Raw genomic sequence first — 18,506 nt, 5'->3', positions numbered from 1 at the left:
AAGACAAGAAAACTGAGGCACGGAGAGACTAAGTCGCATACTCAAGGTTGGGAAGTGGTGGAGTAAGCAGTGGTCTTTCTCCCTCAGGGAGACGGTGGGAAGGAGACTGTACTGAAAACCACAGACAGCTGACCCAAGGGACTCACTGTTTCCTGGCTTATGAAGGCTGGACTAAGGTGTGCTGAGAGGCTGGAAGTTAGAGATGCTACAGCTGGCCCCGAGAAGACTCACCTACCCTGACACCCCTAACAAAGCTCCACCAGCTTAAGAGGCAAATTACTACATATAGGAAGGATAAGCAACAAGGTCCCTAGCACAGGGAAATATATTCAATATCCTGTAACAAGCCACAAGAGAAAAGAGCACGACAAAGAATATATATGTGTATAACTGAATCATTTTTACCTCAGGGTCAATACTGAAAGGCAGTTCAAGGAGGCAGCCAGTGGCCTCCTGATCTTTTCCAAGGGTGGCATGAGCCCATGAAAGCTCCCTGATGGTCTGGGCAGGAAGCTGTGTGTGGCCAAGGGAAGTGGGGGCAGGCGGCTCTTTAGTCCTGCTTTTGCTCTGAAGATCAGCTCTGCAGGGACAGCTGTGGAGAAGAGGGGTCGGGGAGGAAGGAAAAGGTCAGACAACCTCTTCAAGATTCCAGGAATGAAGGAAGAGTCCTCTCCCAAGTCGTAATTTCTATTCCACAGTTAAATCCCAGCCCTTGTAAACATTCTTGCTCATAATGCTAAATGACACAGCACATTTAGTAGAGAGCAACAGTAAATGGCTTCTCCCCTCTGTACCCTGTGGGATCTGGGGTTACAGCAGGAATGAGAACATATGAAAGGCTGAGAGCTGCAGATGAACCCTAGGAAACTAAGGGTGAAGATCATTCCTTCATGGTTTCAGGGAAAGAGCCATGGCTTCACCAGGAAGGCTGGTGACCATGCAGACACTTCCTGTGTGACGCAGATAACATGACCTTACACCTTGGCCTGCGCCCTTGTGTCCTCCTGTGTGGGACTTACAGGACTCCTGGGGGTTGCCAGGGAAATTGATTCTAACCTGGACCCTCCCAGTACAGTGGGGAGCATAGCACAGTGGTGGCCCCTGTGGACTCCACAGCCAGACTACCTAAATCCCCAGTGTAGAGTTCTGTTCTTCTATTTACCAGCTGTGTGACTTTAGGCAAATTACTTAACCTCTTTATCCCCTCAGTTTTCTCATCTGCAAAATGGGGATGAGTGTGACAACCTCACAAAAGGGTTTAAGGACTAAATGCCAAACTCGTAGCACAGTGCCTGGTGCATGGTATCATTTGACTGGGCAGTAAATGTTGGCTGGTGTACTGGTTTCCTATGTCTGCCATAACAAACTGTCACAAACTGGGTGGCTTAACTCAACAGAAATCTATTCTCTCACAGTTCTAGAGGCTAAAAGTCCCATGCCAGTATCACTGGGCTGAGGGAAACCCATTGTCTGCCTCTTTGAGCTCCTAGTGTCTGCTGACATTCCTTGGCTTATTGGCCACATTACTCCAATCTCTATCTCCATGATCACACTGCCTTCTCCTCTTCTGTCAGAAATCTGCCTCTGCCGCTTTCCTACAAGAACATTCATGATGTTAAGGCCGACCCACATAATCTCTCCATCACAGAACTCTTTTAAAAAATATTTGTTTTCATTGGAGTATAGTTGATTTACAATGTTGTGTTAGTTTCAGGTGTATAGCAAAGTGAATAAGTTAGATATACACATATATCCACTCTTTTTTTAGTTTCTTTTCCCATATAGGCCATTACAGAGTATTGAGTAGAGTTCCCTGTGCTATACAGTAGGTCCTCATTAGTTATCTACTTTATAGATAGTAGTATGTACATGTCAATCCCAATCTTCCAATGTATGTCTCCCCTACTTTCCCTCCTGGTAACCATAAATTTGCCTTCTACATTGGTGACTCTACTTCTGTTTTGTAAATAAGTTCATTTGTACCCCTTTTAAAGATTCCACATATAAGTGATATCATTTGATATTTGTCTGACTTTCTTCACTCAGCATGACAATTCCAGGTTCATTGATATTGCTACACATGGCATTCTTGCATTCTTTTTAAGGACTGAGTAATATTCCACTCTATATATGTACCACATCTTCTTCATCCATTCCTCTGTTGATGGACATCTAGGTTGCTTTCACATCCTGGCTATTTTAAATAGTGCTGCTGATAACATTGGAGTTCCATCATAGCACTCTCAATTACAGCTGTAAAATCCATTTCTTTGTCATGTAATGTAACAGTCACAGGTTCAAGGGGTTAGGTTGTGGGTATCTCCTGGAGGGACCATTATTCAGCCATCACAGCTGGTATTATTACCCAAGAGTGCAGTCTGATTAACACCACGCAAGTGGGCAGAGTGTGAAGGAGAGGTCTCTGCAGTGGGAGGTTGGTGTGTGGTTACCAGTGATATGTGGTAAAAACTCACAATGCCCCCTGCAGAGGCCAACAGAAACAAGGTCTGCAGACAACTCCCAAGATGCTGGTCCTGACCTGCTCCTTCTTATTTCTCTTCTTCAGTAGTGCGCCAGTATTCGGGATGGCTTTGTAAAAGGTGCAGGATTGGAGGCCATCACTAAAGTGATGACAGCAAAGAGCTGGACAAGCGGCAGCTGAAGAGGAGATGCAAATGGGGAAGGGCGTAACCTGTCACCTCCATACTATCATAAGGCCACTGCAGGGCTCTAAAGGGTAATTCACACATGAGAGTAGGTTGAACTGCGCTCCCACAGCAGAGCAACGAAATCTCAAAGTCTGTTTTGGATGCGCTGGTCTAGAATCATCTTCCCTCTCGTTCCCCAGGAGAGTTCCATTCTCCCTGGCATCCTGAAGCTCTCCATTGATTGCTGTTTATTTAAAGTTATGGACAGAGGAGTGTGGTGGGCTACAGTCCATGGGGTTGCAAAGAGTCAGATATGACTTAGAGACTGCTGCTGCTGCTGCTGACTTAGAGACTAAACAACAACAATAACAAGAAAATCCCAAATTCCAATGGATCCTCTCTACCTCCACTGCTACCTTCTCCTGAATCCACACCATCATCAGTCCTCCCCAGATGACTGCTATGAACTTCTATTTGATCTCTCTGCTTCCAGCTTCATCCCCCTCAAGACCCTTCTTCATATAGAGCCTCCCTGAGCTTCTCAGATCTCATCCCCTCACTCTCTTCTTATGGTCCCCATGAGTGACTTCCCATAGCTTATGAATGGAATTCCAACTTCTTACTGGTAAGCAGAAGCAGAAGATATTAAGAAGAGGCAGCAAGAATACACAGAAGAACTATACAAAAAATATCTTCACGACCCAGATAATCACAATGTTGTGATCGCTGACCTAGAGCCAGGCATCCTGGAATGTGAAGTCAAGTGGGCCTTAGGAAGCATCACTACGAACAAAGCTAGTGGAGGTGATGGAATTCCAGTTGAGCTATTTCAAATCCTGAAAGATGATGCTGTGAAAGTGCTGCACTCAATATGCCAGCAAATTTGGAAAAGTCAGCAGTGGCCACAGGACTGGAAAAGGTCAGTTATCATTCCAATCCCAAAGAAAGGCAATGCCAAAGAATGTTCAAACTACCGCACAATTGCACTCATCTCACATGCTAGTAAAGTAATGCTCAAAATTCTCCAAGCCAGGCTTCAAAAGTACATGAACTGTGAACTTCCACATGTTCAAGCTGGGTTTAGAAAAGGCAGAGGAACTAGAGATCAAATTGCCAACATCCGCTGGATCATCAAAAAAGCAAGAGAGCTCCAGCAAAACATCTATTTCTGCTTTATTGACTATGCCAAAGCCTTTGACTTGTGTGGATCACGACAAACTGTGGAAAATTCTGAAAGAGATGAGAATGCCAGACCACCTGACCTGCCTCCTGAGAAATCTGTATGCAGGCCAAGAAGCAACAGTTAGAACTGGACACAAGACAACAGACTGGTTACAAATCAGGAAAGGAGTACGTCAAAGCTGTATACTGTCACCCTGCTTGTTTAACTTATATGCAGAGTACATCATGAGAAATGCCAGGCTGGATGAAGCACAAGCTGGAATCAAGATTGCCGGGAGAAATATCAATAACCTTGATGACACCATCCTTATGGCAGAAAGTGAAGAAGAACTAAAGAGCCTCTTGATGAAAGTGAAACAGGAGAGTGAAAAAGTTGGCTTAAAACTCAGCATTCAGAAAACTAAGATCATGGCATCCAGTCCCATCACTTCATGACAAATAGATAGGAAAACAGTGGAAACGGTGACAGGCTTTATTTTTTGGGCTCCAAAATCACTGCAGATGGTGACTGCAGCCATGAATTTAAAAGACGTTTGCTCCTTGGGAGAAAAGTTATGACCAACCTAGACAGCTCATTAAAAAGCAGAGATATTAATTTGCCAACAAAGGTCTGTCTAGTCAAAGCTATGGTTTTTCCAGCAGTTATGTATGGATGTGAGTTTGACCATAAAGAAAGCTGAGTGCCAAGGAATTGATGCTTGTGAACTGTGGTGTTGGAGAAGACTCTTGCGAGTCCCTTGGACTGCAAGGAGATCCAACCAGTCCATCCTAAAGGAAATCAGTCCTGAATATTCACTGGAAGGACTGATGCTGAAGCTGAAACTCCAATACTTTGGCCGCCTGATGTAAAGGACTGACTCATTTGAAAAGACCCTGATGCTGGGAAAGATTGAAGGCGGGAGGAGAAGGGGACGACAGAGGATGAGATGGTTGGATGGCATCACTGACTCAATGGACATGAGTTTGAGTAAACTCCAGGAGTTGGTGCTGGACAGGGAGGCCTGTGTGCTGCAGTCCATGGGGTCGCAAAGAGTCAGACATGACTGAGTAACTGAAATGAACTGAACTGAACTGTGATCAGTAAGGCCCTGCATAGTCTCGCCTGGTTCACCATGCTCCCATCACACTGGCTCCTCTGCTCCCCAACACATGAAGGTGCTTTCTGCCTGGCACTTGCGGGTTCTCCACCTAGACCACTCCGCTGCCGGAACTTGACGCAGTCCCTTCACTGAATTCAGTTCAACCTAGCAGATGTCAGCTGAGCTCAACGGTAACCTAAGAAATGGCTTCTCTGACTCCTGCCACCCATGACCACTCTCCCTGTCATCACCCCAGTTCGTTTCATTCATAATAACTGCGTAATTCCTCCTTTATTCCTATTTGCTTGTTTGCTTATCTCCCTCCACTAGAATGTGACCTTCCTCCATGAGTGTGAGACCACACCTATTTTTTGGACCCCCAATAACCCCGGTGCTTGGCACAGATCCCACCACATCTTAGGGAGTAGATACATGTTTGTTGCATGAATGAATGAAACAACAGTTCCTTACTTATTGTCAGTGATGCTACTGGTGAAATCCTGCATTCCCTTTAATTTTTGGATATTTTATATCTACACCCTCCTCATATTTGCTAAGAAAGATCTATATAATAAAGGTACACTAGCCTGAATTATCAATGTTGACGGTGAGAAAGGATCCCTGTGGCTTCCTGCAAAATAATGCTGCTGCAGTGCTCAGCCATGTCTGTGTCTTTGTTACCCTGTAGATTGTACCCCATCAGGCTCCTCTGTCCATGGGATCTCCCAGGCAAGAACACTGGAGTGGGTTGCCATTTTCCAGGGAGCAAAAGTATTGCGAGTGCCTTAATCTACAAGAGAACTCCCAAATGATTACTGGCTGGGATTTCTTATGATGGTCCCAGGAGAAGATAAATGGAGGCATCTGAGGACAAATATTTCTGAGCTTTTGAAAACAACTCCTCTCTATTCCAATTCTTCCACTTATCCATCCATACATCACCCAGGGAATAATTGTTAAGTGTCTAATATGTGCCATGCTCTATGCCAGGCCCTGGGGATACAATGGTGAGCAAAACAGCCATATTCCCTGATGTTATGGATAAAAAGGGAGACAGACATTAAGCAAATCCTCTTACGAAGAAGTGTAGATGTGTGCTATGAAGAAATGAGATATGTGCTATGAAGAAATACTAATTGGTGTTATGAGAGCAACGGATAATGAGAAAAACGAATTTTTTTAAGAAATGAAATCTGCAACAGCATGAAAAATACTTAGGAATTAATTTAAGAAAAGATGTGGAAAACCTCTGTGGTGAACACTGGAAAACACTGCCAAGAGAAATGAAACCTAAACAAATGGAGAGATATGTCATGTTCATAGATTGAAAGGCCCAATATTGTTCCAGTGTCGACAGTCCCAAATTGATCTACAGATTTAACACAATCCCAGTCAAAATCCCAGCATCCTTTTTTGTAGAAACTGATTTATACGGAAATGTAAATGACCTGGAAAAGACAAAACAACTTCGGAAGAGAAGAACAAAGTTGGAAGACTTACACCACCCAACTTTAAGACTTATTATAAAACTATGGTAATCAAGACTGTGTGGAAATGGTGGAAGGAAAGATATAAAGATCACTAAAGCAGAAAAAATATTTAAGAAAATAGGTCCACTCATATACGTACAACCAACTCAGTTTCAGTAAAGGTGCCCAGGCAATTCAACAGGGAAAAGAAGTCTGGAATTGTATAGGTTGGTAAAAGTTTCTTAGGACATAAAAGCACAAACTATAAAAGAAAGACTAGAAAAATTAGACTTTATCAAAAGCAGAACTTTGTTCTTCAAGAAACAATTAAGAAAACAAAAAGATAAGTCATAGAGTGAAAGAAAATGTTTACATATATCTAATGTATGGCTAGTACCTAGATAATAAAGAATTCTCAGAACTCATTAAAATAATCCAATTTTTTTAAATGAGCAAAAGGCTTGAACAGACACTTCACAAAAGAAGATACATGAAAGGCCAAGAAGTACTTAAAAGATGCTCCACATCAACAGTTGGCAGAGAAATGCAAATAAAAACCACAATGAGATACCACAACGCACTAACCAGAATGCCTAAAACTTAAGACTAACCAATATAAAGTGGATCATGCATTGCCGGTGGGAATAAAAATGGTACAGCCAGCTTGGAAAACTGGCAGGTCCTTTAAAGGTCAAACAAAAACTTTTCCATACTACCTTGCCAATCCACTCCCAGGTATTGCCCAAGAGAACTGAAAACATATTCACACAAAGACATGAAAAGGAAGTACAGAGCAGGTTTATTTACACAAGTCAAAAACTGAAGGAAAAAAAATGTCTATCAACAGGTAGAGGCATACATAAAATATAAAACCTCTTAAAACAGACTACTATTCCACAATAGAAAAGATGTGATGAGAACATATAAACAGGGAATCTAACTCAATCTAGGAGGTCAGGGAGGGTTTTCTGAAGGAAGAAGTGGATACCAGAAAGACTAAGAAATAACTAGGGAGGCTGGAGTGGGTAATGAGGAATAAAGAGCATTTCAGGCAGAGGCTTCCAGGGGCCCTGGAAGAAATAAAGACGTCACATTCACAGAAGTGCAAGATAGTCTTGCTTACAGAGCAAGGAGAGAGATGAGTGATATGAGTTAAGCCTGGAAGTTGGCAAGGGCCATGTCAGATGGGCCTTATAGGCCTTGTTAAGGTTCTGATATTTATCCTAGAAGCAGTAAGAAGCCTCTGAAAGGATTTTAAAGAAGAGAGTGGTATAATTGGCTTGACACTCTAGAAAGAACCCACGATGGGCTTCCCTGATGGCTCAGTGGTAAAGAATCTGCCTGCCAATGCAGGAGACACAGTTCAGTCTCCAATCCAGGAAGATCCTACACACCTCGGAGCAACTAAGTCTGTGCGCCACAACTACCGAGCCTATAATTCTGTAAGCCCAGAAGCCACAGCTGCTGAAGCCAACATGCTCCAGGGCCCACACTCCTCAAAAAGAGTGGAGAGGTTCTCAACACTACAATGAGAAGCCCTTGCACCACATCTAGAGAGTAGCTCGTGCCACAACGAAGACCCAGCACAGCCAAATAAATAAATAAAGTATATTTTAAAAGTAACTTCAATCTTTAAAAAAAAGAAAGAACCTGCTAAATGCAGTATGACTGAAACTGACTTTCTGAACAGTGAGTGGCTATGAGGGAGCTGGTCATGGCCTCTGCTGAAATCTGGTAACCAATGGTGGTGGCTTACACTGAGATGGGATGATGGAGATAGAGACAGATGGATGGATTTCGTTAGGCATTTGAGAAGTATGCTGAGCTACATTCAGGGCACAAGGAAGAAAATGGTGTAAAGACTGACTTCAAGATTGCCTCTAATATTATGGCTCAGGGATGAAATGGGAAGAGATCCCATTACCCAACATCAAGAATGGAGAATGCTGGCAGAAGCTTTAATTTGGTGGAGAATGTCTAAAGTGAGGTCCAGACACAAAAGTGGAGGTGCCTGGGAGACATCCAAATGACAGTGCCTCCTAGGTAGTTACAGTGTGGATGTGAAAGCTCAAGGAAGCCCAGGATAGAGATTCAAAATTGGGTATTATGAAGGTGGTCATTGATGCTGTAGAAATGGATGCAACAGACTAGAAAGAGAGCATGGATGAGGATAGGAAAGAACCTAGAACGAAGTCTTGAGGAACTCCAAACTTTAGAGAGTGAGTAGGAAAATGTGAGCTAGCCAAGAAAATTAAGAAGTGACCAAAGAAAAGGCAGGGACACCAGAAGACCATAACGTATTGTAACTCATGGGAAGAGAATGTCTCAAGAAGGGTGTGGAAACTGCGTGGAAAGCTAATCAAATAGGAAGAAAATGTCCACTGAATTTAGTAACAGAGACTCACTACTTAAGAAGAGCAGATTCTACAGGAAAACAGGGATGTAACTCAGGTTAGAGTGGACTGAGGGATGACCAAGGAATAAGGAAGTGGTTCTTAGAAAACCACTATGAAATGGTTCATAGAAAGTGATTCTATGTAACTTTAGATAATGGATCTAACTTCCTATTATAATAAACGTCAAGGTGACAGAAAACTGAACTTGGGAGGGATTGTGAAAGATACTACTTCTGTGAAAGCTCACCCCTTGAATTCAGCCTAGAGGTTGAATTTCCTTCCCTTGTGACATAAGTGGGCATCGTGAATCAAGAATTCAAAAATTTCCTTCATTATGCCACCTTCATAACTACTGTGAACATAGAGAAGGGAGTTTATGGGGAACCTTCAACATAGGTGACACACAATAGTGGAATGAGAAAAGTGTGAGGTAGGGAGAAGAGAGGCAGAGACAAAGAAGTAGTCCTAAATACTCAGCACCTGTTTTCCACTAAGTTTCCACTGTGCAATTAAATTCAGATCGTTGTAAATATTTATAGGAAATCATAAAAGCAAAACGACATGAATAAACTTGATAGCAAGCAACAGAGAACAGTCTGTTCCTTAGTTCCCTGGTTAATCTGGGAAATGCGTGTGTGTGTCTGGGGAAGGAATTAAATGAAAAGATGGAACTCCTCGGTTCTAGAGGAGAGGAGAACTGAAGAGAAAGAGGAGCTAAATATTAAGATACTTAGGACAATTTGAGAGAGTAGCACTGATATATACACTACCATGTGTAAAACAGATAGCTAGTATGAAGCTCACCCCACTCCAGTACTCTTGCCTGGGAAACCCCATGGACGGAGGAGCCTGGTAGGCTGCAGCCCATGGGGTCTCGAAGAGTCGGACACGACTGAGCGACTTCACTTTCACTTTTCACTTTCATGCACTGGAGGAGGAAATGGCAACCCACTCCAGTATTCTTGCCTGGAGAATCCCAGGAATGGAGGAGCCTGGTGGGCTGCCGTCTGTGGGGTCGCACAGAGTCGGACACGACTGACGCGACTTAGCAGCAGCAGTATGAAGCTGCTGTATAGCACAGGGAGTTCAGCTCGGTGCTCTATGATGACCTAGAGGGGTGGGATGGGTGTGGTGGTGGGAGGGAGCCTCAAGAGGGAAGGGATATATGTGCATATATACAGCTGATTCACGTTGTTGTACAGCAGAAACTAACACAATATTGTAAAGCAAGTATTAGTCAGTCAGTGAGTTCAGTTGCTCAGTCATGTCTGGCTCTTTGCGACCCCATGGACTGCAGCACTCCAGGCTTCCCTGTCCATCACCAACTCCCAGAGCTTGCTCAAACTGATGTCCATCGAGTCAGTGATGCCATCCAACCACCTCATCCTCTGTCACACCCTTCTCCTCCCGCCTTCAATCTTTCCCAGCATCAGGGTCTTTTCAAATGAGTCAGCTCTTTGCATCAGGTGGCCGAAGTATTAGAGTTTCAGCTTCAGCATCAGTCCTTCCAGTGAACACCCAGGACTGATCTCCTTTAGGATGGACTGGTTGGATCTCCTTGCAGTCCAAGGGACTCGCAAGAGTCTTCTCCAACACCACAGTTCACAAGCATCAATTCTTTGGCACTCAGCTTTCTTTACGGTCCAACTCTCACATCCATACATAACTGCTGGAAAAACCATAGCTTTGACTAGACAGACCTTTGTTGGCAAATTAATATCTCTGCTTTTTAATGAGCTGTCTAGGTTGGTCATAACTTTTCTCCCAAGGAGCAAACGTCTTTTAATTTCATGGCTACAGTCACCATCTGCAGTGATTTTGGAGCCCAAAAAAATAAAGTCTGTCACCGTTTCCACTGTTTTCCTATCTATTTGTCATGAAGTGATGGGACTGGATGCCATGATCTTAGTTTTCTGAATGCTGAGTTTTAAGCCAACTTTTTCACTCTCCTGTTTCACTTTCATCAAGAGGCTCTTTAGTTCTTCTTCACTTTCTGCCATAAGGATGGTGTCATCAAGGTTATTGATATTTCTCCCGGCAATCTTGATTCCAGCTTGTGCTTCATCCAGCCTGGCATTTTGCATGATGTACTCTGCGTATAAGTTAAACAAGCAGGGTGACAGTATACGGCCTTGACGTACTCCTTTCCTGATTTGGAACCAGTCTGTTGTTCCATGACCAGTTGTAACTGTTGCTTCTTGACTTGCTTACAGATTTCTCAGGAGGCAGGTCAGGTGGTCTGGCATTCCCATCTCTTGAAGAGTTTTCCACAGTTTGTCGTGATCCACACAGTCAAAGGCTTTGGCGTAATCAATAAAGCAGAAGTAGATGTTTTTCTGGAATTCTCTTGCTTTGTCGATGATAATTACACTCCAATTTAAAAAGATTAATAAAATTTTTAAAAAACACCTGGACCCTGGAGTTCTAGGCCACAAAACTAACGACTGAATAAGGAGTGAGTGCAAGCCCTAAGGAAAGAACGGAGATTCTCTGAGCAGCGATAAGGCCACAGATGGGAAACCAGAGGCCTGTTACCTGGGTCAAGAGAAACACATTCTGATTAACTTTGTTTCCTCAGGTGTGTGTTTCAGAAGGCCTTTGAGGAACTTCCAAGCCAGAGCTATATAAGTCAGAGAGGGAGAAATAGTGAGAAAGGAACACGGGTGGCTAGGGGGTTAGGTCAGCCCACAGGAATAGGAATTGTACAGGGGAAGGGAATGCAGCCTGAACGCCACTCCCCAAGGAAGGGCCACGCAGGCGCACAGGGCTCCCTGAATTCCTGCCCCTTTCCCAAGTCACAAGGCATGTCTGTGCCCTCAGCCTTCAGATAGTCTACCAGGTGGCTCACTCTCTAGGAAGCTGTCCAACTGGCTTGGGAGGAGGGACCACGTCTGCTTATGGGCATCCATTACGTGTAAAGCACTGGCCTGTATGCTTTATCTACGCTGCCTTGGGGACCCCTCACAGAAGTCCTGGGATGTAAGTATTCCCATCCTCGCTTGGCTATGAAGGAAACTAAAGTTCAGAAAATTGATCTGCCTCAAGGTCACAATGAAGGGACTTGGATTTGCTCCCACATCTTGATTTGGGGCTTGCCTGGTGGCTCAGCTGGTAAAGAATCCCCCTGCAATGCAGGAGACCTGGGTTCGATCCCTAGGTTGGAAAGATCCCCTGGAGAAGGAAATGACAACCCACTCCCGTATTCTGGCCTGAAGAATTTCATGGACAGAGGAGCCTGGCAGGCTGCAGTCCATGGGGTCACAAAGAGTCGAGACATGACTGAGTGAATTTCACTTCACTTCACTGCATGATTTTAAATCCCACACTGTTTCCACCCCAACAAGACATAGGCTAGGAGAAAGCAATCAGTTTCAACTGGGAAGGCTAAAGAAACTTGTTGGGGGCAGAGGGAAGAAAGGGAAAAATTGAAGAAGAAAAGGAAGCATAAAACTCTTTTTGGAGACTGAGTAGAATTACAGAAGAAATCGCCTAGAAAAGAGAAGGCGATGAGATAATCTGACTTGGGAAATGGGGGGGGAATGCTTGGGATTGAAAAAAAAAAATCAGGAACTAAGGACAGAAAATCTGGGTTTGGAAATCAGAGTGAGGATCTCTGGGTGAGTGGTGGGGAATAAAGATGCTCACATCCTTTCCTTTGGGTTCGAGAGGAGACAGCACTCAATTACTGAGCTTCCCCTCTTTAGTCACATGACTATTGCTGGTATAAAAGCTTTCTACCAGCCAAGTTTCTTACCACTTTTTGCTGTGTGAAATGGGCTGTAGCCATGGCTAATGCTCTGTTCCTCTTTCCCAGAAGCTTTCAGACTCTCCTTCAAGACTAATCCCAAGAAGCCATTTATCTGGAAGGAAGACGAGGCAAGGCAGCTTGCTTAATGCTTGTACTCTGGGAAGTGATGCCAGTATCAGAAATGGAGGGGAAAGCGTTGGGGGCGGCTGGAGGAAACTGACTGTGAGAGGATCAAAACCAGAAACAGCAGCCAACGGGGGCAAGAAATCGTGGAGCAGACCCTAACCCTGGAGAGAGGATGGAGGGGCCAGACAGTGTGCGGGCAGTGAGGCCGACAAACCAAACGGAAACTGTTACCCCATTAAGAAGAGTTGCTCTGTTTATTATCAAAACACCCGGCTCAGGAGCAGTGACAGCCCATGCGCTTTTCTGAATATTCTCCGAAGTCTCTTGGGGGACAAGCCCCATAGGATATTGTGGGCTCATCCCTCCTCCCCGCGCCCCCTCCCTGTACTTCTCCAGCTTCCTCTTTGCAATCTAGTCCTGAGTCCGAGTCCGTATTGGGCTGGGCAGGGAGAGGTGGGGAAGAATCTGTGTTCTGCAAAAGGAGAAGAAAACAGGTAAGGGGATGGATGGGGGCTGGGCACCTGCTTCCTGGGCCAGTGGCAGGGTCCTGAGGAAGAACCAGCCCTAGGTCATGGGGCCTGGGTTTTCAGAGCCTGAGTTCTCCTGAGAGAAGTCTTCCAGTACCCTCCTTGATGGGGTGAGGCTTGCCTTTTCTCTGCAGGTCTCTGACTGGGGAAAGGACTTGAGGAAAGTTGCAGACTGCTAACAGTAACTTCCTGTATCTGGGAGGAGAGAAGGAGAGAGGCTGGGAGAACCACAGGGGGAATTCCCTTGGGCAGCCAAGGGTTGGTCTCCCCCAGAGACACATGATGGCAAACGTAGTAACTACTACTTAATATCCCGCCCCAAGCAAAGTCAATAATTGCTCTGGGCAGTTCTGGCAGGTGGTGTGAGCAAGCAGTGGTGGGGGCAGAAAGCCTTGGCCTGGAAAAGGGAGCCTGCCCAGGAGGATGTCCACAGACTGAACCAGACCAGGGTCTGCAGGCTGGTCCACCTGACCTTGACCCCTGCCCCTTTTCATCCTCTTTCAGGACAGCCATGCCAAACTTGGACAGCTCCTTGATCCTCATGGCCTACATTGTTATCTTGCTCACCGGTCTCCCTGCCAATCTCCTGGCGCTGCGGGCCTTCATGGGGCGCGTGCGCCAGCCCCACCCTGCACCCGTCCACATCCTCCTGCTCAGCCTAACACTGGCCGACCTCCTGCTGCTGCTGCTGCTGCCCTTCAAGATCATCGAAGCCGCGTCTGACTTCCGCTGGGATCTATCTAATCTGGCCTGTGCCCTCATGGGTTTTGGCTTCTACAGCAGCATCTACTGCAGCACGTGGCTACTGGCGGGCATCAGCATGGAGCGCTACCTGGGAGTGGCCTTCCCCGTGCAGTACAAGCTGTCCCGCCGGCCCGTGTACGGAGTGATCGCTGCTCTGATCGCCTGGGCCATGTCCTTTGGTCACGGCACCGTGGTGATCATCGTTCAGTACCTGAATTCAACCCAGAGGGCCCCAAAGGAGAATGAGACCACCTGCTACGAGAACTTCACCCAAGAGCAGCTGAGAATATTGCTTCCTATTCGGCTGGAGCTGTGCCTCGTCCTCTTCTTCATCCCCATGGTGGTCACCACCTTCTGCTACTGGCGCTTTGTGAGGATCATGCTCACCCAGCCCCATATGGGGGTTCAGAAGCGGCGCCGAGCCGTGGGGCTGGCCATCGTGTCTCTCCTTAATTTCCTGCTGTGCTTTGGGCCCTATAACATATCCCACCTGGTGGGGTTCCACATGAAAGCAAGCCCCAAGTGGCGGAGGGAAGCTGTGGTATTTGGTAGCCTCAATGCCAGTCTGGACCCCTTGCTTTTCTATTTCTCTTCTTCAGTCGTACGCAGGTCGTTTGAGAAAGGGCTGCAGGCTCTGCACCATCGGGGCTCCTCCCTGCTGGGACGCAAAGGCAAGGAAACAGCGGAGGCAGCGAATGAGGACCGGGGCGTGAGTCAAGCAGAGGGAGCGCCGAGTTCAGACTTCACCACGGACTAGGGATGTTCCTGGACCTTCGGAGGAACTCTGAGTTTCCTAGGAGTTGAGCAGGCTTGAAGAGGGAGAACACGGATTCCTGGCCCTGATTCAGGGACCGCCCCCCTCCCCCCAGACCCAATCCACTCCTGGGGACTGTAAAAATCTCTCTCACCAGCTCCATATCCCTTCCTGACTGAATTTCCTTCCCAAAGGAGCATAGCTCCAGGACTAAAGAAGAAACGGTTGGGCACAGAAGCACTATCAGACCAGAGTTTCTGAAGCAATGTAGCTAATACAGATTCCAGCAGTCCTTGTGAGGTGGTTAGTAGCTGAAGCTAAGGCAATCTAGCTACCAGCTTTGACACAACACCTACACGCTGGTCTAGTTTGTGGTGCTGGAAAGAAGCCCATGGAAAAGATGGAAGAGAAATACTAAACGAAGTCAAAGAAGATGTAGGAAGGTTCTGAACCAAGGGGACTAGGAGGGAGGACAGGGATTTAGACCTCTAATGACTGAGGTGTGGACAATATCCATCTGACCTGCTGCTTTGTAAGTATGATCCTGTCTTCATGTGTGTACCTGTCTCCCCCAATAAACTGGGAGCCACCTGAGGTCTGGGTAGGTATTCTCCCTCCATGGTGCTCCCTGCAGGTCAGAACCCAGCTTGGTACCCATCAGTTAGAGCTCAACTCTGACTAGCACAGGAAAAGACAATCTGGTCTGGCAGATTAAAAAGAAAGATTAGAGACTTTCCTGGCAGTCCAATGGTGAAGACTCCATGCTTCCACTGCAGGGGGCACAGGTTCAGTCCCTGGTCAGGGATCTAGGATCCTGTATGGGGAACTAAGATTCTCCATGCCACAAGGTGTGGCCAGAAAAAAAAAAAAATGAATGAAAATAAAGATTATAAAACTCTGAAGAGAGTGTCCACAATTTTTGTGACATTTCTGCAAGCACAAAGAGGAGCAAAAATGGAATGGAGAATTAGACTCTGTGGTAAAGTGGGAGGGTGCTGCCTCTGAAACCACAGAAATCTGTTAAGATAAAGATGTCATCAGAGTGGAGTGAATAAGCAGAGTAAGTATGGATGGATTCCTGCCTAGACTGATGAATAGAGATTGGATTCAGAAAGAGGACTGGGGTACTCAAGGTTATCAGTGTATCTCAGAGGCTTTTTTTTTTTTTTTAAGAATTTTATTTTATTTCTCAGAGACTTTAAACATGTTATCCTTCTGCTTAGAAACCTGCAGCGTTTTCCTTTCATCCAAAGTTCTCCTCCCAAGAATTCACATTTCATCACCCTACATTTGCCCTTTATCTTCTCTCCCTTCCCAACTCCACCTGCCTAATTCATTTCTCTGCAGAAGGATCCCTAGACTGTGCTCCCGAGTTAATGGTCCCTCCAGCACCTAGTGGTCCGCAACAGAGACTCCACAACAGAGGGCTTCCCTGGTGGCTCAGTGGGTAAAGAACCCACCTGCCAATGCAGGAGCTGCAGGAGACATGGGTTGGATCCCTGGGTCAGGAAGATCCCTTGGAGAAGGGAATGGGAACCCATTCCAGTATTCTTACCTGGAGAATTCTATGGTCAGAAGAGCCTGGTGGGCTACAGCCCACGAGCTTGCAAAAAGTTGGACACGATCAAAGAAACTTAGCATGCGTGCATTGCACATCAGAATAACAGGTAGAGGTATAAAAATTCTACAAATAGCCACCTCACATCTACTAACCTGGAATTGCTGGGGGTGGAGCCCCAGCAGGTGAGCTTTAAAAAGCTTCCCAGGTGATCACGAAAGGCAGCTCAGGTCAGGAACCACACTGCTCAGGGTCCCAAGAAGTTATTCTTCAGAGACCTTTTCCTGCTTGTAAGTCCCCTTTTCCTCAAACCCATACCATGCCATCTTCTGATTGCTTGCTTTTCCCTCTCTTGTGAGACACCACTCAACATGTACTTTCTCCAGAGAGACTTCCTTTATTACTCCCACTCAACTGAGAGCTCATTTTCCACTCTTCTTCAAGGCAATACTGGACTGATGTCATAAAAGCTATGGTTTCACTGTTGATTCTGCTTAGTAGCTAGATGACCCTGAGCAAGTCACGACTTCCCAGCCACTGTTTCCAAATCATACTAATGAGGATACCACATGCCTCTCAGGGTGAGAGTCTGAGGATTCAAGTGAGATTGCACAGATAAAACTGCTGAGAAACTATGGAGTGTTAATTGACTCTAAGATATCAACCCGGGGGACTTTCACAGGTTGGTGGTCCAGTGATTTAGAATCCACCTTCCAATGCAGGGCACACGGGTTCGATCCCTGGTCAGGGAACTAAGATCCCACATGCCCTGGGGCAACTAAGCCTGAGCACCACAAGGAAGGTGCAGTGCAGCCAAAATTAAATAAATATACAACTTAAAAAATAAGATATCAGTGTGTGTGAAACACAGATGTACTTCCACTCAAAAGAAGCATAGTAAGTAGAACATTTAAAGTTACGGAAATAATATATAGTCAACTATGTAGGGTGGTTTGACAGTAATGTGTCACAAAAAATTCTTGGATTTTCAGCTGACTATAGGCTTACTATGCATATGTGATACATTATACCTTCCAAAAAAAGAAAGCTGACTTGATTTTGGATGGCATTAAAAGAAATTGAGTCTAAATAAATTAATGATAATCCCACTTTACTGAGGTCTAATTGGTAACATGTTCAGTACTAAGCAGTGCATATTTTAAAAGGACATTAATCCAAGGAATCAAGCCCAGAAAAATTAACTATATTGCTTTGGAGATTTAAAGCATAATAACAACACACATTAAATGCCAGGCACTGTTCTAGAGAAGGAGTCTGAGACAATTAAGAGAACTTTCCAAGGTCAATAGTGAAAGGGAATTTCAATCCAAGTCTTCCCAACTCCAAAGTACCTGCTTTTTTTCACTGACGTGTGACAAGTAAGTAAGAGAATGCTGAATATGTGGCTCCATTTTATGGAGGATGGATTTTCTGTAGCCCCACAGAGAAGAACAAGGATCATGGGCAAAAGAGGCAGACAGCTACATCTTAAACAGTCAGGGCTCAACAAGGTAACCACTCCCAAGCCTCCAGGAATTTTGAAGTAGAAGGCACTCATCTTAGATATGGAGCAAACTCCCATATCCGAAAGGACTGAACCAGTTAATTGCCAGACTCCTTCCAACTCAGAGATTCCCAGGGTTTTAGGGCCATGGCTGCTCTTGCTAAAAAGTGCAAGAAAATTTATGGATTTCTGAGCCTTTCAGGGTGAAATTTTAGCTACTCACTGACAAGTGATCTCCATCAAGTCACTTCATATATAGCCCATATCTTTACTGAGAAGTTACTATCATTTGCTTACCAAATATGTATTGATTTTTAACCTACTTAAATATCTATTGTAAGCCAGATACTTTTCTAGGGACTGGGGTGCAGAGTGTATAAGAGACAAGGTACTTACCTTTTTGGCACTTCCATTCTATTGGGAAAAAATAGTTAATAAGCAAGTAAACAAACAGCAAGGTAATTTCAGAATGTGGCAAATGGTTTTTACAAATTGGCCAAAACAGGGATATGGGAGAAACTATACTGAGGGATTGAGAAGGTTTAGAAGATTCTCCAGAGTCAGTGATGGTCAGGTGAGACCTGAACAAGAAGGAGTTGCCATACAAAGGCCCATGGGAAGAGCATTCTAGAAACAGGAACCCCTGGTGCAAAAGCCCTAAGAAGGGAGAAAACCTAAGCTTCTCAGGGTGCCCCCATCTCAGTGCAGAGACAGAGAAGTGGTCTGCAAGACTCAGGTATGTTTTAGAAACCCCAGGAGAGTTTGCTGAAG

The 18,506-nt window shown here is 45.2% G+C and overlaps 1 protein-coding gene across 2 annotated transcripts; it reads left to right on the top strand.

Annotated features, from left to right (window-relative positions):
* Positions 1 to 2,677: 2,677 nt before the first annotated feature.
* On the top strand, positions 2,678 to 17,278 carry FFAR2 (free fatty acid receptor 2). 2 transcript variants are annotated; one of them, XM_081505669.1, is made up of 3 exons: positions 2,678 to 3,567; positions 12,589 to 13,142; positions 13,680 to 15,588. In XM_081505669.1, exon 3 carries the CDS (start codon positions 13,687 to 13,689, stop codon positions 14,674 to 14,676), a length of 990 nt encoding a protein of 329 aa, XP_081361795.1. In that variant the 5' UTR covers positions 2,678 to 3,567; positions 12,589 to 13,142; positions 13,680 to 13,686; the 3' UTR covers positions 14,677 to 15,588. The 2 variants fall into 2 exon arrangements, with proteins under 2 accessions (XP_081361795.1, XP_081361794.1); XM_081505668.1 differs by lacking the exon at positions 2,678 to 3,567 and having other exon boundaries at positions 12,527 to 13,142; positions 13,680 to 17,278.
* Positions 17,279 to 18,506: the final 1,228 nt, after the last annotated feature.

Source organism: Giraffa tippelskirchi, chromosome 7, assembly GCF_054371585.1.
Source record: "Giraffa tippelskirchi isolate mGirTip1 chromosome 7, T2T-mGirTip1v1.2.pri, whole genome shotgun sequence".
Lineage (NCBI taxonomy): Eukaryota > Metazoa > Chordata > Mammalia > Artiodactyla > Giraffidae > Giraffa > Giraffa tippelskirchi.
This window is presented reverse-complemented; position numbering and strand designations above follow the sequence as displayed.